This window comes from Salvia splendens, chromosome 3 (genome assembly GCF_004379255.2).
Source record: "Salvia splendens isolate huo1 chromosome 3, SspV2, whole genome shotgun sequence".
NCBI lineage: Eukaryota > Viridiplantae > Streptophyta > Magnoliopsida > Lamiales > Lamiaceae > Salvia > Salvia splendens.
The window spans coordinates 4585737-4611837 of record NC_056034.1 but is presented as its reverse complement, the minus strand read 5'-3'; the positions used below and the strand labels follow the sequence as shown (position 1 = coordinate 4611837).

At 35.7% G+C, this 26101-nt stretch overlaps 3 protein-coding genes across 3 annotated transcripts; 1 reads left to right on the top strand and 2 right to left on the bottom strand.

Annotated features, from left to right (window-relative positions):
* Positions 1-8106: 8106 nt before the first annotated feature.
* LOC121793657 (argininosuccinate synthase, chloroplastic-like) lies at positions 8107-10649 on the top strand. The gene is made up of 8 exons (XM_042191697.1): positions 8107-8205; positions 8416-8535; positions 8633-8681; positions 8820-9002; positions 9206-9280; positions 9357-9542; positions 9791-9879; positions 9963-10649. Exons 2-8 carry the CDS (start codon positions 8429-8431, stop codon positions 10513-10515), a joined length of 1242 nt encoding a protein of 413 aa, XP_042047631.1. The 5' UTR covers positions 8107-8205; positions 8416-8428; the 3' UTR covers positions 10516-10649.
* A 278-nt stretch (positions 10650-10927) lies between these two features.
* Positions 10928-11362, bottom strand: LOC121795703. The gene has a single exon (XM_042194283.1). It carries the CDS (start codon positions 11360-11362, stop codon positions 10928-10930), a length of 435 nt encoding a protein of 144 aa, XP_042050217.1.
* Positions 11363-11741: 379 nt separating this feature from the next.
* LOC121794473 (nodal modulator 1-like) lies at positions 11742-24919 on the bottom strand. Its single transcript, XM_042192648.1, has 27 exons — positions 24728-24919; positions 24533-24598; positions 24328-24414; positions 23640-23696; positions 23482-23546; positions 23204-23373; positions 22643-22704; positions 22410-22493; positions 21951-22110; positions 21176-21291; positions 19725-19853; positions 19204-19275; positions 18957-19052; positions 18473-18550; positions 18165-18293; positions 17735-17908; positions 17087-17290; positions 16894-17007; positions 16484-16716; positions 15724-15769; positions 15385-15633; positions 14476-14706; positions 14006-14097; positions 13242-13470; positions 12356-12706; positions 12200-12273; positions 11742-12115 (listed from the first exon to the last, which is right to left on the bottom strand). The coding sequence occupies exons 1-27, from the start codon at positions 24827-24829 to the stop codon at positions 12022-12024; spliced, it is 3564 nt and encodes a 1187-aa protein (XP_042048582.1). The 5' UTR covers positions 24830-24919; the 3' UTR covers positions 11742-12021.
* Positions 24920-26101: the final 1182 nt, after the last annotated feature.

Below are 26101 nucleotides of genomic sequence, written 5' to 3'. Positions count from 1 at the left end.
ACGTTGGCGGTGGCGACGCCGTGGCTTGGACCGGCCTCATTATCGTCGTTGGCCCAATCAGTCAGTTGTACACCTTCATCTTCGACAATCATGTTGTGCATGATAATACAGGCGTACATTATATCAGCAATGCAGTTGACATTCCACAAACGCGTTGGTCCCTTAACTGCAGCCCATCGAGCCTGAAGCACACCAAATGCGCGTTCCACGTCCTTTCGCGCCGACTCCTGCCGCGTCGCAAAGTAGGCCTTCTTCGCATCTGATGCGCACCGGATCGTCTTCACAAAGACGGGCCACCTAGGGTATATCCCATCCGCCAAGTAGTAGCCCATATCATGCTGGTTGCCGTTGGCCGGACTAACGCCCTGGCACTGCTCGTTGAAAAGGGGCGACGAGTTGAGGACGTTTAGGTCGTTGTTCGAACCGGCTATCCCAAAATACGCATGCCAAATCCACAATCGGTAATCAGCTACGGCCTCGAGGATCATCGTGGGATTTTTTCCCTTGTAGCCGGTCGTGTAAAACCCCTTCCAGGCAGCGGGACAGTTCTTCCACTCCCAATGCATACAATCTATGCTGCCTAACATTTCCCGGGAACCCATGCTGATCCCCGTGCATCCGCAGCAGATTCCGGCAATCTTCGGGGGTAGGCTTTCGGAGATACTGATCACCGAATACTTCGATCACGCCCTGACAGAAATACTTCATACATTCGATGGCAGTCGTCTCACCGATGTGGAGGTATTCGTCCCACATGTCTGCCGCGGTGCCGTAGGCCAATTGCCTGATTGCCGCAATGCACTTTTGAATAGGGGTGTGGCCGGGTCTGCCAGCCGCATCGTGCCTGAAGCGGAAATACAGATATCGCTGCTCCAAAGCGTTAACAATACGCATAAACAAGTCCCGCCTCATCCTAAAACGACGCCTGAAATGATTGGCGTTAAAATTCGGCTCCTCTGCGAAGTAATCTGTAGACAGGCGCTGATGTGCAGCTTCATGATCACGATCAACCACTTGTCGACGGTGGACAACTGGTCGTGGGCGAGGTGCCGCCGGCTGCATATAACTCTGCATCCATCGATCAACCTCACGGCTCGTATAGGCATCTAGCTCTTCGTTCATCATACGCTCGTACTCATCCGCATCCCCACAACTACCACCGGCATTACTCATTTCTTAAATTGATCTTGTACAGAAAGTAAGGTAGAGAGAGTACTCGTTAAAACAAGTGGTGCGAATGAAAATGACGTTCAAAGCGCGTATATAGTGTTTTCAAAAGAAAAATAAATAAAAAATAAAATCTGACGCCGGTTTGACGCCGATCCGGGACCCACAATGGCGCCGTGAGGATCGGCGTCGGAACCGGCGTCATCGCGCGAATCGGCATGGCCACACCGATTTTGACGCCGATTTCGCCGACGCCGGCATTGGAGATGCTCTTAGGAGAACAATATATGGCGTGTGAAGGCTGCAAAATGCGGCCATTGACATTGGTGCCCTATTTAGGTTTCTAGATTAATTGTTGTCTCAAGTTTTACCAATTGATTCGGATATAAATTATAAACAAAATATAACGGCTACATTAATTTTGCGTCAAATTAAAACTCCAACCACAGTTAGCAATATTCAAATTTCCAACTTTTATAGCAAAAAAATATAAATATCACAAAATTGCAGATTACTTGTTATATTTTGACTACTTATAGGGGGTGTTTGGTTTGCAAGATTGTATCTCGGGATTAAATATGTAGTGTGTTTGGTTAAGGAGATCCAATCTCATAACCCAATTATAGATGGATAATCGTGTGACAGTTAATCACAGCTAATCTCCTCCAACTAACATAATTTTTCAACTTAATCCTATTTTAAATCTTTGTATTATTTTATCTAGAAAATCGATCACTACCATAGTAGATTATTACACAAATTTTGCCAAAGTAATTATGTTTTGATCTAAAAATACTACTACTGTCTTTGGCGTATTAACTTATATGCTAAAAAGGGAAAGTAGTTATTTAGATAAATTTTATATTTGCCGAATTGATCAAGTGTGAAAGTTGACACCACAACAAGAGTCTTCTTAGTAAAAGATATTGGGTTTACATGTGATAGAATGAATTTCTCACACAATAGGACATATTCAGCTTGAAAGATTATATCGCATAATTAAATATGTAGTATTATATTTGGTTTATGAAATTGATTCTCATAATTTAATTCTAGATGAATAATCTAATGATAATAAGTCATAGTCCCCCTTTCAACTAAAATAATCTTACAACTTAATCCTAAATGTATAGTTATATGATAATGAGTCAGGTCAACCAAACGACACCCTAATCGATTAATAACTAATAACAAATGAAATGAAGCCGGATTTTGGTGTTGGTGGAAAAAATTTAACAATTATTTAAATTCATGATATCATGTGTCAAATTCAAAGTTTGTGGGAAAAAACTAATTTTGGAATAGTTTCATAATATTATGCATCAATATCGCTTAATAATTTGATTTTCATTGCAAAGTGTTTTGTGTTCTAGATCTATGGCATGAGTTTCGGATCTACACCAAAGTGAATCACTTTTGAGTGTTCCTTATTCTTTTAAGGCTATGTTTGGTTGACGGGAAAGTAAAATAGAAAAGAAAAATTATTTTTGGGAAAATAAATCTCGGGAATATAATTCCTAATAACTTTACTTTACGGTGTTTAGAAATATCAAGATTTTATATTTAAACACCAAACTAAAAATATAGTACTAGTACTTATTATTTTTTATTTATAAAAAAGTAATAATATAAAATTTATAATAAATTATTAATTATAAATGATAATAATTATATTATTACATTTATTATTACGATGGATAGTTTAAATATGGATCATCCATCATACTAATATATAATAATATAGTAATTGTCATAATAGTTACATAGAGTATTATAATTATAAATGATTATAATAATAAATATGATTATTATTATAATTATAATATTTACGGATATTATAAATAAATAAATTTATAATTTAAATTTCAATACAATTTTATTGATTAATTATTAATTTATAAAATAATAGTATTAATTATTAATTATTGTTATTATTATATCATTTATAGTATTATAATTATATTTTAGTTATTTAATAAATTATTAATTACTATTATGATAATAACAATTATATATAAATATTATAATAATATAGTTATAATTATGATAAATTTAATTATAGTTATTTATTATACTGAAATTAAGTATGATTTATAATTTTAAATTATTTTTAAAATATTGTACTTATTAATAATAATAATAATAATAATATATTGCATTAAATATGTAAGAATTCTAAAACAGGAAAAGAGAATACTTAAGAAAAGTTAGGATTCTGATTACTTTCTCAATTTGATTAAAAACTGAAACAAACACAGGAATTTAAAATATAAGGAATCAGATTAATTTCACATACAGAATCCCAACAACCAAACATGGCTTAAGCGTTTTGTGTGGGTAAATACATAACTCATACAAAATATTTCATCTTTGTTTCATATTAATACAAAAAGTTTGCAAGTTTACATAAATTATACAAAAAGTTTCATTTTTGTTTTAATTTAGTACATTTCGGTATATGTGTTTAAACGACGTTAACTTTTTTACTTATGTGACGCACAAACCATAAAACAATGATGAATTTTTTTGTACCAATTCGAAACAATCATAAAAAATTTTGTACCAACATGAACAATGATGAAACATTTTATACTTCACATACACAAAGAGTTAACACCATTTAAACACAAATGACGGAATGTACTATATTGAAACACGGATGAAACTTTTTCTATGATTTATGTATACTTCAAACTGTTTGTACTAATATGAAACCAATGTGAAACATTTTGTACAATTTATGTATATAATTATGTTTTATACTTATTAATTAATTTGTTTCAGCGCGGAGAATGAGAGAACTAAAAGAGTGTATATGAGAGAGCAATTTCATATTAGAGCTACGCACTACTACAGCAATTGCTATCACCATGGCTGGTGAAGGAGAAGATATCACAGTGACTATCCGTGCCCCCTATGGTTGATATTTGATGTCCCAGCAAGTAGGCAGATGTTTGTTGTGCAACTGAAGAATCGCATTGGTTCACAATGTGGTATACTCGAAATCAACAATTATGACCCACAATAAAGAGAAAAAGAGAAAATGGATTAAGCTCGAACCCGAAAAGGCTTTCGTATTCGTCTCTTCTGAATAGATAGAGAACAGAGAAGAGACAAATACGAAAGTTTTTTAGGGTTCGAGTATTATCCATTTTCTCTTTATTGTAGATCATAATTTGTTGATATTCGAGTATACCACATTGTGAAGCAATGCGATACTTCAATTGCGCAACAAACATTTGCCTACTTGCAGGGACATCAATTGTCAGCCCATTGGGGGCACGGATAGTCACTGTGATAATTTTTTTGGTAGAGGTTCCCCGTAATATTCCAAAATAAGAATTTATAAAATTTAATATTTGGGAAAGTAACGAATTAAATACTACTCCATTTGTCCCACAAGAATATGTATTCTTTCCTTTTTAGTCTGCACCATAAGAATATGTCATTTCTAATTTTGGAAACTTTTTTCTATCTAATAAGGTGAGATTCATTATCCAGTAACAATACTTTAATTATTTTTTCTCTCCATTTTTCTCTTACTTTAACAATTTTACATTAAACTCGGGCCGAATCCAAAGTGCATATTCTTTGGGGACGGAAGGAGAATAAAATTTTGAAATTCTTCTAACTCAAAACTGTAAATTGAACTAGTATTAATAAGTCATACTCCTATATCTAACTTTTAATTTTCTTGCATGTTATAGCTAATTGAGCTAAGAACTCTATTTTATAAATAAAAAAGTACTCCCTCCGTTTCCAAAGAGTATGAACTTTGGGTTCGACACGGGTTTTAATGCATTATTGGTAAAGTAAGAGGGAGAGAGATAGAAAAAGTTTTTTAAATATTGTTAGTGGAGAATGAGTTCCACATCATTAGAGAGAAGAGAGTTTTCAAAATTGGAATGTTCATACTTTTTGAGGATGGACGAAAAAGGAAATAGTGCATACTCTTTAGGGACGAAGGGAGTATTAGCTATATATATTTAAGATACTAAATAGATGAGTTAAGATCAAGTGATTATTTTTAATTCAAGGTCCAATAGCAATGTTCCAAAAAATTAGAGATTTAAAAAAATTAAAATTTTGGAAAGTAAATAATAAAAATCAAAACTATGAATTCTTAAAATCAAATCTATAAGTTAATTTAGAATTAATATATCATATACTCCCTCGTTCTACAAAGATTGTCCCACTTTTCCATTTTCGTCCGTCCCACAAAATTTGTCTCATTTCACTTTTTACCATTTTTGGTAGTGGACCTCATATTCCACTAACTCATTCATACTCACATTTTATTATAAAATTAATATATAAAAGTAAGACCCACATTTCACTAACTCTTTCAACTCACTTTTCATTACATTTTTTAAAACCCGTGTCCGGTTAAAATGAGACAATCTTTGTGTGACGGAGGGAGTATCAATAAATGTGTTGCATGTTATATTGAATTGAGCCAAGAGTTCTAATATTTTATATAAAAAATTATAAAATAGTAATTAAATATATGTGAATTTAAAGAATTATGGAAAACACAAATGTATAAAAATAAAATAGCACAAAATAAAGGATGTATGCAACATATATAGGTTGTGGAAGTGGGTCGATAAACAAGAGTTTTGATCCAACTCCTATCCATTTCAACATGTTAATAGTGTTGGAGAATAGAGGTTTCAAAAATTGGAGGGTTAAGAGTGTTTGGGAGCATGAACAGCTAGTGCCGTAAGTTTTCGTGTAACAATCTAGAAAAATTGAAACCTGGTGATTTAACATTTTGTTTTTAATATCTATGCGATAGACTAGATTTTGACCAAACTTGACTATTTAAATTGCTATTTACCATAATAATAATTCCAATTTAGATTTTAGGTAGGTAGTAGTCTTTAAGGCGTTGGCCAACTCATGAAAATTGAACGAGACAAGGAAATTTAAAAGAAAAGAAAAGGATGGTGAAGTTTGGCATGAACAAATTAGAAATACAAATGAATGCATGCATGAGTCATGATACAAAAATCACAAGCAATTGATGAGCTGAGCTATATAAAACACAAACAAACAAGCTAAATAACACATGCATCAACAAAATGGCATCATTGATATTATTGATGGTGGGAGCTGTTTCAAGGGAGGCGGAGTTATTAGAGGACGGCGGCGCCGGCATCGGCGGAGTAGAGTGTGATAGTAGCTGCCTTAGTGTGAAGATTAATGAAGGAGAAGGAGAAGGAGAAGGAGAAGGAGAAGGGTGGTTTTGGGAATCTTCATGGCCACTGCTTCTCTTTGATGGACTATTCATCCTTTCCCATTAATTAGTACTATTACAAACTCATCATCATTTTCTCTTCTTTTTTACATTTCACCTTTTCCCTTTGCACCATTAATACACTCCCTCAGTCCACTTATAGTTGGGGCGTAAGTTTTCGGCACGGAGATTAAGAAAGTAATGTTTAGTGGTTAAGTGAGATTGATAATAAAGTAGATAAAGTGATGTGATGTTTTTCTTTTTCTTTTATTATGATTCTATAGTAGATTCCAATTAACCTAAATGAAACACAACACTCGTCAAAGTTGGCAATTTCAAATTCAAACAAGAGTTACCTTAATTCACAAAAAAAAACTTCTAAACTCTACGCAAATCATGTGTGCTTATGGTGTTTATGTGCGGAGTGGGGAAAAAATACAGTACTCCGTAGTAATTATTTAATGAGACGATTGTTTTAATCTAAATGATATTTAGTTCTCTAAATTATTTTGTAAGAAAAATATGTTCAGTTCAATGTGTATCCATTTCTTTTAACTGGAAACTGGAATTCATGAGAACTATGTGTGGAGTAGTAGTATATTTTTGTGGTAAACTAAGAGTGTCCACAGTGGGAGAGCCGCGGCAAGTGGCTCGGGTGCGCCGCCCCCACTGCAGAGAGCCACGATCGGTGGCTGGGAGCCGAGAGCCGAGAGGGAGCCGCGGCCGCGGCCTTCACGCGGCTCAGCCGTGTGTTCCGCGGCCCACCACTGCAGCGGGCAGCATTTCGTGGCCCAGCCACCGATTTTTTTTTGCTTCTTTTTTTTATAAATACACATCATTTTTCCTCCATTTTTCTACCCCAATTCAAACACCACTCTTTCCAATCTATTTTAATTCAACTTCTGAAATATGGATTCCGACGATGAACGGTATCAAATTATTTGGTTAGGTTGTGAATTTTTTTTTATTTACAATCCAAATTATTTTATTTTAATTAAAATTATAAATATCATATATTATAGTCTAATAAAATTTATTGTAGTTAAATTACAAAATATTATTAAAAAAAGCAAACAAATTAATTTTTATTTTAGAGCGGGCCACATTTTGTGGCCCTTATTATTTACCATTATGGAGAGCCCAGGAGAGCCACATTTGGTGGCCCTCGAAAGCCACCATGGTGGACACTCTAATAATTCAATTATATTCAAATTCCAGCCAACCATGAGGTAAATCATGAATAAAATCGATTTACTTGCGAGAAATGATTAAATAAGTCGTGTGAAAATGTTCAAGTGAAAAAAAGCTAAATATATAGTCCCGCCTCAAATTTTGGTCCATAATTCAATTTATTGTATTTTAAAGTATCCCAAATAGCTATATTATTATGCTACTTATAAATTACTTTAAAAATTCGTTTCGTATAGATAAAATGCATTAATTTTAATTTGTAAATATGCGATTTATGATCTTGAAAATTAGCACCCTACATTGTTATAAGTAAGTTTTACTTTTCAAATTTGTCTGGCCAAAAAAAAGAATAAGTTTCAAATTTGGTAGAATATAGTATTAATTAAATAATTTATCTTCAAAAACGCATCGCCGAAGCAGCATTATATAATCAAAAAATATTCCATTTAATTAAAGAAAATAAAATAAATTCCACTTGCCGTGCATATGATTCCACAAATAAATTTATTCATATTTACTGAGATTCGATTATTTTCATTTGTGCAAATCATCTCCTAGTGTGGATTGCTTCTCTCACTCTCCGCCGTCATTATTTGGCTCCTTCACCGGTAATCAATCGCCCACTCTCTCGCCCATTTCTATTATTCTTGTTCGAATGTAATTCTTTGCTGCTCATGCCATCACTTTTCTTTTTGAACTTTGTTGTTTGTGTTGTGTAAAAAGGTGCAAACTTTTATTCATTTGTGATGAATAGAATAGGTAGTACGTAGAAACAAATTGCACATCACGTTTATATAATCTAATATGATTGAATGCAGCAATTAAAGATCAATGGCTTCCATTAGTGTGGATGGAAATGTGCATAAAAAGAAATTGAACAAGGTAGTGCTGGCCTACAGTGGAGGCTTGGATACCTCTGTGATTGTTCCTTGGCTTAGGTGTCTTACTCTTTCTCTCTCTCTCTCTCTCCAATGCATTACATTAGTATATTTTTTTCATTGTGTTTTATCTTGATTTTTGTTGTGTCCATTGCAGGGAGAACTATGGCTGTGAGGTTGTTTGCTTCACTGCAGATGTTGGCCAAGTATGTTTAAACAAATTGCACCCCTTCATACAAAACTGAGTACCCTAATTATTCAACTGTGAAATAATTTTTTGATACTATTGTATTAACTGGTAGTTTGTTGTGGTCCTTTCTGCCTTTGGATATGATATTCTGTAGGGAGTGCAAGAATTGGAAGGTTTGGAACAGAAGGCCAAGGCTAGCGGCGCGTGTCAACTAGTGGTGAAGGATCTCCAGGAAGAATTCGTCAAAGATTTTATCTATCCATGCTTGCGGGCTGGTGCTATCTATGAGAGGAAGTACTTGCTTGGGACTTCAATGGCTCGTCCAGTTATTGCTAAGGTGCAGTATAATGATGGATTCAGTCTTAGTATTCCTTGATGTCAGATGAAGTTTAGTCATTGAGTTTCAAAATGTTTGTGGTTCCTCATTGTTAGCTTATCTTTCATGAGACGTGGTCTATTCCTTCAGCATTTCTTCGAAGATTTTAGCTTCAAATTTAGGCAACTGTTTTAGGCAGTGAAGTGTGTTTGGAAACAATGCAGGCAATGGTTGATGTTGCCAAAGAGGTAGGAGCTGATGCCGTTGCTCATGGATGTACAGGGAAAGGAAATGATCAGGTATGCTTGGAATTTTTCAAAATAGTTGGTTACTAATTCATTTGAGCACTTTCCGTTTAACCTTCACTGGCTGCAGGTTCGCTTTGAGCTCACTTTCTTTGCTCTGAATCCTGAGCTCACTGTCGTTGTTCCTTGGAGGGAATGGGAAATTACTGGAAGAGAAGATGCAATTGAATATGCTAAAAAGCATAATGTGCCTGTTCCTGTCACTAAGAAATCAATCTACAGCAGAGATAGGAATCTCTGGCATCTCAGTCATGAGGTAATTTTCTACAAATTTTCTGTTTCAATGCTCTATATAGTGTTTTTTTTTGTGGTTATCATATGTATATAACATGTCATAAATATGGACTTGATTGAATGATGAGCTATGAATATATGGACCAAAGGGACATTTCCCTAAAGTCTGCTTATACATGATTACATTTGTGTGAGCACTTTGTGGTTTTAACTGTGAACGTTTTCTCCGGCTACCAAATGTTAACAAGCTTGTAATATCTAAACCTAAAGGGAGACATTTTGGAGGACCCAGCAAATGAGCCAAAGGAGGACATGTACATGATGTCTGTTGACCCGAAAGAAGCACCCAATGAACCAGAGTAAACTGCTGTGACTAACTCCTGTTTGCAATTGCAAATTATTTTGTTTCAGAGATATGCTTATCCTTCTAGTTTCCATACAGATATGTGAAGATCGGTATAGTTGAGGGTCTCCCAGTCTCTGTAAATGGAAAGGAGCTCTCTCCTGCTTCTCTACTCACATTGCTTAATGAGATTGGTGGGAAGCATGGGATCGGCCGTGTGGATATGGTTGAGAATCGCCTCGTTGGGATGAAGAGCCGTGGTGTGTATGAAACTCCAGGCGGGACTATCCTCTTCACTGCAGCACAGGAACTCGAGTCTCTAACACTTGACCGAGAGACCATCCAAACCAAGGACTTCCTCGCGTTGAAGTATGCTGAGTTAGTATATGCTGGCCGGTGGTTTGATCCGCTCCGCGACTCCATAGATGCGTTCATGAAGGAAGTCACGAAGACAACTACTGGATCCGTGACTCTCAAACTCTACAAAGGATCTGTTACAGTGACAGGCAGAGAAAGTCCCAACAGTCTCTACAGGCAAGACATCTCCTCATTCGAGAGCGGGAGCATCTACAATCAAGCAGATGCCGCTGGTTTTATCCGCCTCTACGGATTGCCTATGCGCGTCCGTGCTATGCTCGAGAAAGGTCTCTGAGATGTAGGCAGTGGGTACCTACATATATACACACCTCTCTCTGTTTTAACTTATTTCCCTTAGTTTCCTGTTAGCAGTATGCTTTTTAAACACAACTGTTGGATTTTTATATTTCAGGTTTGTTTTTGAGTTAATTTTGTGTTTGCAACATTTCTAGCCATGAATCAGTTAACACTAAAACTGCATATCTTTAATAAACAAAAGAAAAATGAGTACTACATTGATGATGCTAGAGCCTATAGCTAGCCATGTTTAAGCAATTTGTGAGCAATGATGTAAGACGTGTAGGCATCGACACATGCTTGCTCGACCAGCTCTGTATCAAGAATTCTCGATTCCCAGTCTCCTTTGATGTTAACATTGCTTCTGCATTTCCTAGCAGAGAATCCAACAATGCAATAAGCTAGAGCCCTCATGCTAGGCCTACCTCTATAGCTCTCACAGGAAACCATTTCTCAGCAAGAAAATGAATGTCCACCATATGGCTCACGCGGACTGCATACTCTTCTAGAAGTTTCCTTGAGTTGTTCCGAATGTCAATCCCAACAAACGTAGTGTTAGAGTCGCTGAGGAAATCCCTCATGGATAGAGGAATGGAATCAATGTGTAGGAGTTGAAGAATGAGGGCTTTTGTTTGGAAGCATAGCTGCAAGAGTGGAGTTTTATTGCTCATAGACAGAATTGGATGATGGATGAATTTGCAGCCCATTCCAATGATTTTATGACCTTGATGTTGCTTCAACAACCTGTTGATACTCTGTATCCAATCATCAGCAACATTGGCCTTATTTGTCACAGTAGTTTCGATGATTTTACCCTCAAATTTGACTAAGTGAGTAATCATCATGCTCTCTCTTGTGTGTGTGTGTGTGTGTTTTTCTGGATTTGAATGAATTTCTTGTGAATAGATGCAATGATTCTGAAGGCCTCATTTTATTATTCATTTCCGACTGTTGAGTTCTGTATATAAGCTTTATCTAGGTTTTTGGGATGTGTAATGGAGGCTGTTCGAATTTACAGTTACAAAATGAAACTAAAGCCTAATTAATTTGGTTTTCAGTTGTCATGTATGTCAGTTGACCTCAAACATTGTGTTATTTTGTAATTACTTCATATCCAAATAAATGTATCGCATACTTTGCAAATAACGAGATAAATAGGTTTAAGTGTCTACAATCATGAAAAATCTTTTATAGGCAGACTGAAATAAAATTATAACAAATAAATGGCGGTGCAATAAGTATATAATAAGATAAAATGAAGTTTAGGGATATAACAAACTGAGCTTGTCAATCCACTTTCCAATACTAACAAGATTTCACTAGGTTTATATTCTCTGACTAAGCAGCAAACCTCTCATGATGATCATTCTATTTCATCAATCACTTGGAAAGAATCTCTACAAAACTTAAGAAGTATTAGTCAAAAACGATTCCAACTATTTCACAGACTATGAAAGGCCAAATAAACAAGAATTTAGTGATTAATAAGTTATACGCAATATCTTCAATAGGCCTTTTTTCTGAGAGGCGGCTTCTTCACATCTTTCTTTGCAGTCGCAGTGGACATCCCAGCCATGGCTTGATATAGATCTTTCCATCTACAAGCCAACAAAATTCATCATCAACATGTTAGATGCTCAACAAGTAAAACTCGCAGGAAGCGTCAGGTGTGTGTCAGCTACCTTGGCATGGTTATGAACAGAGCAACGGCTGAAACCCCGACAACCAGAGGATACAAGGGTGCAGTAGTCAGTTCCTGAAGGGCAATAACATCAGCATTGCCAATAATGGAGTTACAGTATAGTAGCATTACAACGGCAAAAACAAGGTGAGGTTACCTGCTTGTAGATGTCCTCTACAATCCTATAGCTTAGTGGACCAACATGGATCCGTGGTTGGCTCTCTAAGTCGACCTCAACAACCTCGGATTCAAATTTAAAAGTACTGGATGGCACGGTGGATCGAAGCTGGACGAGGTGCTTACCCTTGGGTAAGTCCTTCACCTGGAAATAGTTTGAAATTGGCAAGGGAAATACGGTCTCAACCTTCGATGGTAGTGATATAATTTCCACCCTGATATGAGAACGGAGTTCCTTGATATCCTTGCCTTCAACATGACCACTTAAAACAGTTATATCTGGCTGTTCAAAGACCACAAAATCTTGATCCTTGATGTCTTCATTGCCAACCTAGCACGACATATATCAGGAAAATATTCAGATTGGAGACAAGAAAGAATATGAAGATAATAAACAGCAACACTGGTCATATTTTTATGGAGGAATGTTGATATTAGTATTGTAGAACAGTAAAATATAGATATATGCGCAGAAAAATATATAGACATAGTAGAGAATAGTTGTAGGTGTTGGTGTATTTCATTACTCAACATAGGCCACATATATATACTACAAGAGACTAAGCTAGACTATGTCACACCACCGATGTGGGATACTAATATTCTTAACAAGTATTATTATTATTATTATTATTATTTTATTTTATTTTTTGGATCTCTTGTAGTAACTCTATGGTTTACTCTGTTTGAGTCAGAATGCATATGCAAGAGAAAAATGTAGCGTCTTAAGACCAACAACAATGTTAAAAACAGACAATACAATCTTAAGCCATGCTTGGGATACCATGAAGTATCCATCTGCAGGTCACATTTAATATGAAGAAACTGCATGCAATTTTGAAGTTTCCATCACAAGCGAATCTAACCTTAACAGTCAAGGACATGGGAGATGCACGCTCTATAAGAGCACCATCAAACTCACTCTTCCTTGCTATTTTTATTACATACGTAGTATCAGGATGGAGTCCCCTCAGACGGTAACTTCCTGATGAATCAGTTACTGTTTCTTCATAAAATCCTTTTGACTCAGCCCTTGCTTCAATGGAGACACCTTCCTTTGGTTGACCCGACAACAGAGTTACCTTGCCTAATGCACTGCACAGAGAGTAATGAGTTCCATGGCCCTCTTAAAGCTAATAGGTGGTTTAGAAACTTCATAAACAGGGATACATTGAAAGTCAGGTTTTAAAACAAAACAAAAAAAAACTTCAGAGAATTGCTGCGATTTTTACCCAGATACACCACTGAATCGCATATTTTTTCTTAACATGACATGAAGTTGTCAGATATTTTGTAGATCACTTGTAAGTTGTATAAGAGTAATAAACGAATAAATGAGTTAATAAGTGTCAGATTCCAATACAACAATAGAAAAATATTGACACACGTGCAGCATAGGAAAAGACTGAATATTCAACTAAAATATATTTAGCCTTAGACGATACAGCTGAAAACCTTCAAAAGATATGAACAAAAGGCTATGGAAAATATAGCTGGAGAAATGGAAATGCAACTAGCAGAAACATATACACAGATTTCTGGGTAATGGTTACCTAAAAGCAAAATATAGCTGGAGAAATGCAAATGCAACTAGCAGAAACATATACAAAAATTTCTGGGTAATGGTTACCTAAAAGCAACACGAGTAGCATGAAAGACAACTTCCTTTGATTCCCCAGATCCAAGGTCAATTGCCTGCGCGGCAGGGGAGAAAGCATATTCCTGGAAATACAAAAAAGTATAAGTCAGTATATCCAAGGAATGTGAAAGCATAACCATAAATGCATATGATGGGAAAGTTGTCAGAAGTTCTAACATACGTTGATGCACAAATGGGGAAGCGTGTTAATTAGGGCAAAAGAATGAGTTCAAATAAGTCTTTAAGAAACAAGAAATAGAAATAGATTATCCCGATATATTTGAATATTTCAAAATATTTTTTCTTCTGATTGATAAGTAAACCTGGAAGGCTGGAATACAAAAAATAATTGGAACCGTAACTGACGTAGAATATAAAATCAGTAACAATGTGGACAAAAATAAATAAAATTTTAAGGAATCACCGAGGTGCACGTAACAAATAGCATCAAGGTCAGGTACCTTCAATAAAGGTCGGAGGTAGAAACTTCCGGGAAATAAGCTATCAAAAATGAAAGCTCCACCAACTCCAGAAACAGAATTGTTCCTATACCCGTCTTCACCACTTAATGACAAGAGAACAGATGGAAAAGGCTCATTACTGTCTTCTCTAGAATATAAGCGCACAGAAATTTGACCCAGTTTCTGGCATGAAAAGGAATACTGTCCGACTCGTTTCACATGATAACCGTGCTGCAAGGAAGAGAAAATCAGTGATCAAGAATGTTGGTTGCAAGAGAGCACCCTACACTGGAATCCTCTAACTAAAACTAATAGGGAGATGGATTTCTTCTGTTTATATCATTGATGAACAAACATGATTGCACAAAATGGAACCTAGAAGCAAACTTAGCATCTTTACATTCATTATTCAGCTGACTTTTAATCTAAAGATGATTATTGCTTCCATCTACTCAGTTGAAAAACACATCTGTCGCATCCGTAAAGGAAAAATATAAGGTAGGTCACTTATTAATTATTATTCTCAGAATGCAGACATAAAGAGGAACTGATTATTACGAGAATCTCCTCCAGGCAAAGGCATATAAAAATGTAGGGATCAACTAAGAAGTCTCCTTTTCTTTCAAAAGAAAGTGAAGGTCAGGAATAATTGCACGTTCTAGTATCCAAAACCCAACAAATGCTAACTTCAATATGCCCAGAAGAGAACTCAAGAAACATAGACTATCTAATAAATGCTAAACTTTAATACGCTCCAAATGCTATTTTTTTCTAGATTAAGTCAAAAACCTGATCACACTTTAACATTCAAGATCAATATTATTCAACTAACAAACTAATATTTTATCGAAGGAAGGTGCTGAATATGAGCAGCACAAATTCTTGAACTAAATCTACAAAAGGTCAAACCTTTGATGCATCCACACTGTAACTTATATCATCATAGAGAGGTCCTGCGCCAAATAAACCATCTGGTCCCGTGGTGGTTTTAAGTGCTATGTCTCCTCGCTTGAGATGAGAAACATGGCTGTCACCCTCAGCAACAACTCGTATGTTAACATCTGAAAGAGGGGGTGAAACTGATCCTTCAATATATAGTCCCAAACGACCAGAAAACAGAGCAATTGGAGCTTGGCAGCCATCTTGTTCTACTGAGACCTAAACAAATATAATGGAAGCCTTAAACATACTGCAATTTTAAATTTTTGCAGACAAGATCTTAGTTGGAAGAACTGCTTAAGCTCTTACATGCTGTTTTCTTGGGTAAAATAATAACTTCTTTTGGATACCAGTCCTGCAGCAGGGCAGACATGACAAAAACTGAGCACACGAAATCCTTAGCAGAAATTGAATAAAACATAACAATATAGGCTTATATCTATATATTCTGAAAGAGTTGTAGCATAAAAATTTAGCATCCTAAAAGAGAATAGTCTGCATATCTAAATAAGTAAATATCAATATTGCATTTTCCGCATCACTGCAAGCATGATGACACGTGAAAAAAAAAGCAAGTTGTTTTCTTCACTAATGTTTAGAAAAATCGAATTATATCCCGATTAACCTTCATTTCAGCAGCAGTGATGACATGTCTTAACTGAATAAGCTACAGGAACTGAATCAATTTATTACAAGTTCATGTAAATATCAATTGCAGAAACATCACCAGTCTAAAAACTCTCAAGTGTAATGACTGTGGTAAAATAGCTTCTAATACATGCAGAAAACTAGGAAAGAGAAAATAGTACCTTTTCAATGCAATTGACATAGAAAATGAAAAATAAAATTAATCCTACCCTTCCAGATAGGCAAATCAAAAAAGAAACATATAGAACAAGATAATACATAGACCTAATTAAAAGAAGATATGGATAAAAGATCAAATCTCAGAAAAAAAAATGCTACAATAAAAAGGCAAGACATACTCTTCCAGATAGGAGAACTTCAACATAACAAAAGCAGACCGAAACAAGATGAGCTACAAGCACCAAAATCAAAACAAACCTACCGTGAATCTCGAGGAACAAAAATGAGTTTTTCTCCAAACTTAGACCAAACAGAATACTCATAGACGGCAGCTCTTGATGGATCAACTTCAGAGGAGACAAGTCTGGCAGGAGTACTACCGACCAATGTTTCTTGATTGTCAAATATATCAACAAGTATGTCATCAGGCAAGTTCTTATCCAAAACATGCACATGTCCTTTAAGCAGGTATTTTTCACCCTTTAGATTAATAGGCTGCACAAACAGGAAAATAATATTAATCCTAAGGAGAGAAAAACAGAGAATCAAGTAGCCCACCAGGATCTCTTCCCACTCACTAACCACCAACGGCACAAAGAAAAGAAAGAAAATGAAGATGAAATAAGATAAGGAAATACAAAGGGAGGCGGGTAGCCTTGTTAAGTATCATACTGATAGGTTTGACGTGTCAACTCCTACACTGGGGCTCCCAAAAGAAATACATGAGTCGACAAAATGGAGTTCATGGACACCAGGAGACGTTACACAAATCTTTTGGGAACCTCTCTGCAAGTTGAAAGCAATTATAACGATGGTTTCATAAAAAATGATAAGTGAGATTTCAACAATGAGATGATGATATGACCTTAATTTTCAAGTTCACCCGAGAACTGTCAACTTGTACCAAGTAAGCATCCGCATCATGGGTGGAGATTATCCTGACCCAATAACCTTTTTGAATGAAAGTAATCCCTTCAACATCCTCCACACCAACATTCACGTTTATAAAGTTCTGTTCCCAGCACCATATATCTTCTCCCGATGTGGTTCCAGGGGAATAGTTTTTGACCTGGTATGGAACAAAATAATTATCATAAAGACGAGTTCCGAAGAAGAAAAGGACCACCTATATTCTGCAGAAGCATCAAGTATGAATAATGGACCATAGGATATATTCAGTCTCTAATCTCTATTGCTGTTAGTAATGACTGCTTTAGATGGTAAGATCGCTAGTTTTCCAGGTAACCACAGGTAAAAGGCTCACACATGTAAGTAGTGGTTACAAGATTATCAATTAGTAAAAGACAAGACAGGATATGATAAGGACACAAAAACACAGCATGCCAAACTTCCACATCCACGATCAACAAATACCAGCAGTTGAAAATCATGAGAAATCCACAGAATTAAGCAACATAATGATGGAAGAAACAAGGTAGCGCAATATAAACAGAGAACCAAGAGCATGCTTCTCATTTAAAAGGAAAAATGAATATAAGCCTCAATGCATTACCTCAACTCTATATTTACCAGGGAGTACACTGGAAAATGAAAAATCACTACTCTGATCAGTTAGATTAACTGTCCTCTCTTCTTTGCTTTTACCATCCAGTCTCACGAGCTTAACAGAAACAGAAGGCCCACATATATCTTTGCATACCACAGATCCACGAATATTGACTTGTGCCTGAGTTTTTAAAAAGGCCATAATTACAAAGATGGATTCAGAAAATCTTACATACTGCATCTAGCTTCCATGGTGAAATTGAACAACTACTTGGTAGGCAGTCCTCAGAATCAAATAAAATTAAAACACCCCCCAGATGAATGGACAGGCCAAAGGGGCTTGTCAACCGCCAGGAATCAAATACTACTACTTATTTACAAAGCTTTTAATATACAGAAGAGAAAAAATGAACATCTTCCCAATAGTGATCTCATACCTGATAAAATTTAACATCTAGCAATGGTTTATCAATAACGACATCAATATGATGCGGAGAAAACTGCAGTTCTGGGGCACTCTCAGGTGCTGCTGCAATAGCAGATAAGCGGTAACCACCAGGTGGAACCTGAAGAACATTAAAGAACCAAATTATAATTCATACATGAAATCTGCACTTTGTACCACTCCATGGCTTTATTTATACATTGGCTCTATATCATATTTGAAATAAAACAACCGTATAGGGGACAGTTAAACTGAAAATGAATCCCATCAACAGGGAAAACCCATCATTTGAGATCTTACCTGAAAGCAAAACCTGCCACCTTCATCAGTTAGTTTCAGTTGGGGTTTGACATTCTCTGGCCCATGGGTCAAAGCAACCTGGAAGACACAAAAGAACAATTATAAAGGGCGTTAGCATCTTAAAAACCACTTAAAGGTACTCATGAAGCAGTTCAAATATGATTTGGATTATATATGTCTAGAATCAACCACAAACCATTAATTATTTGAGGCTAATACCCTCAGCATTACTACCAATCCAAGGCAATTAAAGTTGTTAGGTCTCCATTATAAGATTCTCTCCTCCACATTATTATTATTTTTATTATTATTATTATTAAAAGACACATAAACCATCAAAATTCCATTCATATTCAGAAAGATAATATATTAATTGGGTCACGGTCACAAAATATCTGATACAGCCATATTGCTACATAGCAAGTTTCTTCTTCCTAGGCTTCCCAGGGCTGTTGAGAAATTAAATGAGGTAACAGACAATTACCTTAGCCTTGTAAGCAGAATCAACTGTCAGAGCCATGCCACAAATGTCGTATGCAACTGCTTTGATATCAGCAATTGAAGCCATGTTTGGTAAGACCTACAAGGAAAAGGATCAGCACAAGAAAGATATAGGTGGATGTGAACATCCAAAGCCAATAAGGCTTTGGTGTTAAGCTCCCCTCTATTCATCTTTTTTTCAAATTTACAAGGATCTTAATAGCAAAAAAAGAACTTAAAGTTTGACTCACCAAAAAATTACTCAGCCTTTCAAACTTGTAGTGTTCCTTCTTAGCTTCAATGCTGTATCTTTTCGATGTTACCTAAGAAGATCGAGCATTCATAAATCAGAACTCACAAGAAGGCAATGGAAGAACCAACTTCCTCTTCTAAAGTTTCAAGAGAAGGTTGATGCAAAACTTCAGAATGTGATGACACAGTAGCAACAGTGAAATTGTATGAGATATTGAGATTAATTTAATATATTAATCATAGAGAATAATTTCTTCAAGTAACAGAGTTCATTCTTCCATCCACTGATTCACATGAATATTGTCTCATGAGTCATGATGTCAATTACCAAAAGTCCTATGCAAGGATTGTGGCACATTTGAATTGAATGCTCATAATCGACATCTTTATCAATGATCAGTTTAGCTCATAATATATTTTTGCCTTGGACAGTAGGCTTGTGATTATATGATTCTCGTTACATGCTGTAATAGGAGCTTAACATGAAAATTGCTACTATAAAGAATAGCATCATTTTTACCTGATCAAGCTTGTAATGGCCCTCTCTATCAGTTTTTGATCTTTCATGGCCATCAACTATAATTTTTGCATGATCCACTCCAACGCCATTACCATCGACAACACGACCCCCAACAGAAAAACCAGTAACCTAAGTCATATGAAGATGACAAATTGTGGTTCCATTTCAGATCTTAGTGACCAAAAAAACAAAGATACAATTCAAAGTACTCTTGCAAGAAAAACAAATTATTTGACTCAAGAAAATAGTATCTTTTAAGTACTCCAGTCATCCTCAGCAATACAATTGCATTAGCATATGGTACAGAGTGCCCGTGGCAAGCAGATGGAAACTTAACCATATAATATGATATTCCCAGTGACTATATAAGCAGCAGATATGTTCAGCAAAGACAAGGGTTACGGACAAGAATGGAATAAATGCCCCCTAGGCCGATTTATTGGTAAAGTGCATATTCTTGAGGCCAAAGTTTCGGATCCCACTAATGCCTCTAAAGGTCTGGACCTGTCACACAGTGTGCTTTACCTGTCCTGTGTGGTTGGTAGGCTAGTACACAGGAACATGGGTTTACTAACAGCACCGAAGCTAGTGGTTGCAGTTCCCATGAACCAAAGAAAGGAGGGGGGAAAACTAACAGCACCAAATGACAACAATCTGTCAGTTGATATAGTAATATTCATATATAAAGAATCCATTTCAAGAAACAAACAACTTTCTATAACTCAATTTTCTATTCAAGCAGCAAATAAAACAATTATTATCAAATGATGGAATGGGTTAATTATAATTTATGACATGGCCTTTGGTTTAAGTAGCAAAATTGGTCTGACTTTTGAAATACTGCAAAAATAGTCTGAGCTTTGGGTGGAAGTTGCAAATATGGCCCAGGTCTATGTTTTCAAAACATAGATTCTGACATGGAGGCTCAATTTCAAAACATAGATGCCCAAAAATACGCCATTTTGATGCTCAAGCTGGCAATTCGGGCATCAAAACAACATTATTTTGATTCTCAAGTGAAGAGATATTTTCCATGAAATATAATAAAATAAATTAGAATATCCTCATTGATTCCAAGCCTTTCATATCTGACTTTCATCCAAAAATTGTGGCTCAGGTCATATTTTCAACTCAACCCCAAAGTTCATGCTATTTTTACAATTATTCAAAAGTGGCTATTTCTACAATTCGGCCCAAAGGTCAAGCCATAAACTATAACCAACACTAATAGAAGTTAGCTAGACACTGCTTCCAGTTAAATATCTTGTCCGAAAATGAGATACCACAAAAGGCTTTAGACTTTAGGTGTGATACCTAGAAGATATATCAAAAACATAAAATCATAAACACTGATGAAAGATTTTTTTAGAATCCACGAATAGAAGCATGCCTTAATCAGCATTCTTAGCTGGAACCTAGCATGCCAAGCAACAAAGCACCAAATATACTACCTGAAACCTTTGAGGAACTATCGCATGATCATGCTGGACAGACACCACCAGTGAAGGAGGTGATACATCAAATACAGTATTCTCACCCTTGTAAAAAGGTATGAGCTTGTAGGTTCCTGAAACATTTCACCACATCATCGGCTAAGTATCATGAAAATTCTTCTTCAAGCAATAACTTTGCATAGTTTAGAGAATGCGAGAGGACTTTAAACCACACCTAAGTACAAGCAAACAAGTCTCCAATTGTTACATGTAGAAACAAATTTATTAGGAACTATAAGAAAGGTGTGCTAATTTCTAGTAGTATTCATTTGCTACAAAGTAGAAGGTCTGAACAACAGACAAAGACTGAGGATTTGAATAGATCATCTTTAATTTACTCCCCTGATGCGAAGATTTTGATTTTGATTTTAAAATATGAGACCCATCTAAGCAATTCCAGTATATGAGGATGCCTAGAGGATTCCTGTCCAGTACCAAACTGAACGTCCAGAACTCTTATAGCATAAGAAATGCTGCTGAGAAATGAAAAATAAAACCTCTTCGTAACATCAGCAATTACGTAGAATAGGTGGAAGGAGACTCAAAAAGACAGTTTGCCCACAGTATACACAATTTTAAGCAAACAAAGGCATGTCTTTATGGAAAAACTCATGGTAAAGTTTTCTACATAAAATATAGGACAGTGGCCTTTCTCACGGAGAATATAAGAGTTTAATATCAAACTTCAAATAATCAAAAGGGGGCGTACAAAGCAAGCAACTAGATAATGTACCACATGGAATTGATGTGAATCTGAACATCCCGTCAGCATCAGATACAGCATGACACAGAGCTTTACCCAGCCCAGGAGCATTGCCAGAGTCAATTGGGCAATTCACCTCCAAAACATCATCCGAATACAGATAAAAGTGAACTCCCAATATGGGATTTCCCTATTGCATCAGAGAGCATTAAAATTGTCATAATATTGGTTTTTATTGCATAGTGTCAAAAACAATTTATTCTAGAATCTCAGACCTTGTAACTGGATAAAGCGAACAGAAATTCGAAAGAATACAGTCCAAGTTAGATAAGCAAAATAATTTGCCTCAAGAGACAATGAACCTTATGGAATCATGAAAAAGATTGTAGTACAAATTCTTTGCGGTAACTAGGGTTTTAAACTCTTTGGAAGAAAAATTGATGTTGTTTAAGAATTGAATTGGGAATTTGAGATGTTGCCAAATATTACCTGTGCAACTACATATCCACGAATATCATAGCCAGATGCATAGAAAACATCATCGAGCACGCCGTTATGAAACCCTAATTCAACCTGCATGATCAATAATCACATATAAACTCGAATCAATTCACCATAAGTGAATCAGAAGAAACTGGGTAATCCGCACTACAAAAAAGAAACAATTGACCGATCATATGAATTGAAAAGGGGGATTGGGGAACATATAATTAATCAACAACCTCTTGAGAACCCTTGATCTCAATACTTAAATCATGGCGTGAAGCAACAATTTTATACTTTCCTGCATTCAAGTACAGACACTGTTAGTAAATCAGCAAAGGTAACATTGCTGGTGAAGAATCATGCCTAATTAAACATAAAAAGGATTCAACTGACGTAATTGAACCCTAAGTCATTTTCCCCCATCACAGAGCCAAAACGTAATCATCTGTTACCACATCCACATCACAAAATGAAAATTTTTACACCACAGATTCTGCACGCCATACATAATAAGCATATTTTTCTTAAAAGTAGATTAGACTAATAGATTTGGCATCATTTTCCACTTCTATCCTTATTTATATAGCATTTAAAAATTCAAATGTTAAGAGAGAAAAAGGAAAACTCCATTGCATAGTAAACAAGAATGAATGTTAAGAGAAGCAAGCCAGAAAGGGGAAGTGTTAAATATATTGCAACTTCTGGAAGGGATTCAGCTGACCAGCCAAGTATGCAGGGCATTTGAGAGGGCTTTAAATGCTAAGTGCACTGTAAAACAATAGAAATAGTGACTAGACCTGGAATAATATTATTGAATGAGTAGCTTCCAGTTGACGTTGTTGTAACTGAAGAGACAACATCTCCACTTTGAGATATGAGCTCAACTTTCACATTTGATGGACCACCGTCTTTATGTGAACAACTATCGCCTGAAACTGCTCCCGCAATTCTTCCAGATAAGGTGAAGCTGCAGTAGCAGTAAGATAGTAAAACAAAGGTTAAGGTGTTGAGCAAAGGATATGGTTCACAGAAAAGTTTTGTGTTGTCTAGATAACATTCTAATGAGATTACATACCCAGTAAATCGAAAATTAATATCTTCATTGGCATTACAACCAGTGTGATCAACAACGACAGGAACCTATAACAGCAAGTTGCAGTTAGCATGTGAAAACAAAATGTCTGATATCTTAACTTAGAAGTTGGACATTTTAGAGTAACCAAGAAACTCAACTTGTTCCGGGGCATACGTCCATCCCTCAGGGCCCTTGATTTTGATCACATAAGAGCCCTAAAACCAGATAATACCAAGTTTTCAAAATGTTATGACATAACAATTAGGAGAGATAACACAAGATGACAAGAATATGTACAAGCACAACAAAATCAGACTTTGAAAATGAACAGAAAGGACCCGAGTGCAGCTCGAGATATAAAAAACAACTGCTAAAAATAGAAACCATTCTTATACTTTGATATGATATGGCTTGCAAATCTCTAAGCCAATATCATGGACAAATTTCTTCTATTTTGTAGGTTTTGAGATTGCAAGTGAAGGAGTTGAACTATAAATGTAGAAAAATGAAATAAACAAAAAAAGACAGATAAAAGGATGGATATGTAACCAACAGAGTTTTTTTTTCCGTCCCCGTGGTTTCTATCCTAGAGTTGATTCCCAAAGCCAGAAGTAGAACTGAAAACCCTTTACATCTTCATCAAGAGTTTAAGTTTATTGATAGAACAAAAACAACGAGGTATTCATCCTTAGAATAGCCATTTAAACTACTCCTATCATGAAGTACCGTCTAGAACTAGTGATTGTGGGGACAGTATAATTGAGAAATCCAAAGCAACGACACCAGTTCGCATTATACCAAGGAATCAAAGAGGTGAACGGAGAAGAAAGTAATCTATTATGCAACCTTATCATAAACAGGAATAAAGTAGTAGCCGTTGGGAGCACACTGTGTCCGGTCCTTAACCAAGCCATCCATTGTCCGTAGCTCAACCTGCATTTTAACCAAGATCCTATGTTAGATTGTGTAGCTATATTTAGAAAAGCTGCAAGTGCAACTCCGCGCTCATAACGAAATCCGGAATGCATCATAACCAACAATGCTATCCTACCGTAACATGAGAATAATCCAATTTGCCATCAGTAGGCTTCCTCGACTTTATCAACTCCGAACTTGCCTGCAGGTGAAAAATCCACTTCCAAATAACTATCTTTCACTTGTTTAACTAGAAACAGCCACGCTCTCAATGAATTGAGACAAGTCTGCAGAAAGAAAAAAAAAAGGCAAAAGATCCTCGATCAAAAACCTCAACGAATCCGCCGCATCCTTGGATAGAATCAGCTACGCTGAATCGATAGCAGTGAAGGATTGCAGTTGCGAAGAGCAGAAAGTAGATGGCGGAAGGCATCTCGAAATTTTGATCGAGAGATCTAGAATCAAAGACTCTCAGATCTCAATGGCGCATGATTTTGGATTTTGGTAAAATATCAACTGGTTCTGGGCAATAGTATTAATATATATGTTGAGGGTTTATGGTTTTTCTAATATTATGGTTTTAATAAATTAGGTCACACTAAAGAAAATATAGCTGTATTTTACAAGATTAGTCAACGTAAAATATGCATTTTCTTTGCGAGATGAACTTTTGTTTTGTGAAAATTTAGCATCCTTGAACAGAGTAATTAAAATAAAAGAATAAAGCCACTTTAATCTGATGCTTCAATTTCTGAGTAGGGAGTGTATTTTTATCTATGATATCTATGATAATGTATATGATATACGATATGATGCATCATTATTAATTTATTGATAAAGGTGATTATCAAAATGATTAATTAGTATAATACTCGTTTGGTAGTTGATTTGATTAACTATGTTTAGATTGTAATTTTACAAAAATATCTCCAGTAAATTTCAATGAAATTAGGATAAGTGAAAACTGAAAAGTTTGAGATCAATCAGGTAATTTGAGTTAGCCATCGTGATTGGATTATAGATGTAGATTAATTAATTCATTTATTTGGTGGGTTCATTTAACATATCAAAACACAAAAAATAAGGCGGGCCTGAAAAATGCCACGGACCAAAACTACCTATATCTAGCTATCTATATCAATCTGTATGGGCTTAAAAAGAATTATTATAATCAAAAATAAATTTATACTATAACCTTTGAAACGGTTGACCTTGGAACTTTTTAAACTTTTGAACTCTCGTATTGTGCCAAATAGGATTCCACATTATATTCACACAAAGTATAGAAGATTCGGTTTTTTCTACGACAAACATTTGGTGGTGTTCGGTTTGCAAGATAAAATAATACCAAGATACAATCTAGGATTGAGTTGTGAGATTATTTTAGTTATAGGGGGTTAGCTATGACTAATTATCCCATGATTATCCATCTAAAATTGAGTTGTGGGGTAGAATCTGATGAACCAAATATACAACAAATTTAATCCTGGATACAATCTTGCAAACCAAACATCCCCTTAGTATGTTATTTATAATTAGGGTAAATAGTCATTTAAATCACTATGTTTGGTCAAAATCTGGTCTATTCCACAAAGTTTGAAATCCGCTAATTAAATCACGAAGTTTCAATTTTTCAAGTTTATCCCATGAGTTGAATTTTAGGCGAAATCTTTATTGCCGTGGATTAAGATTTCCAGATGGATCG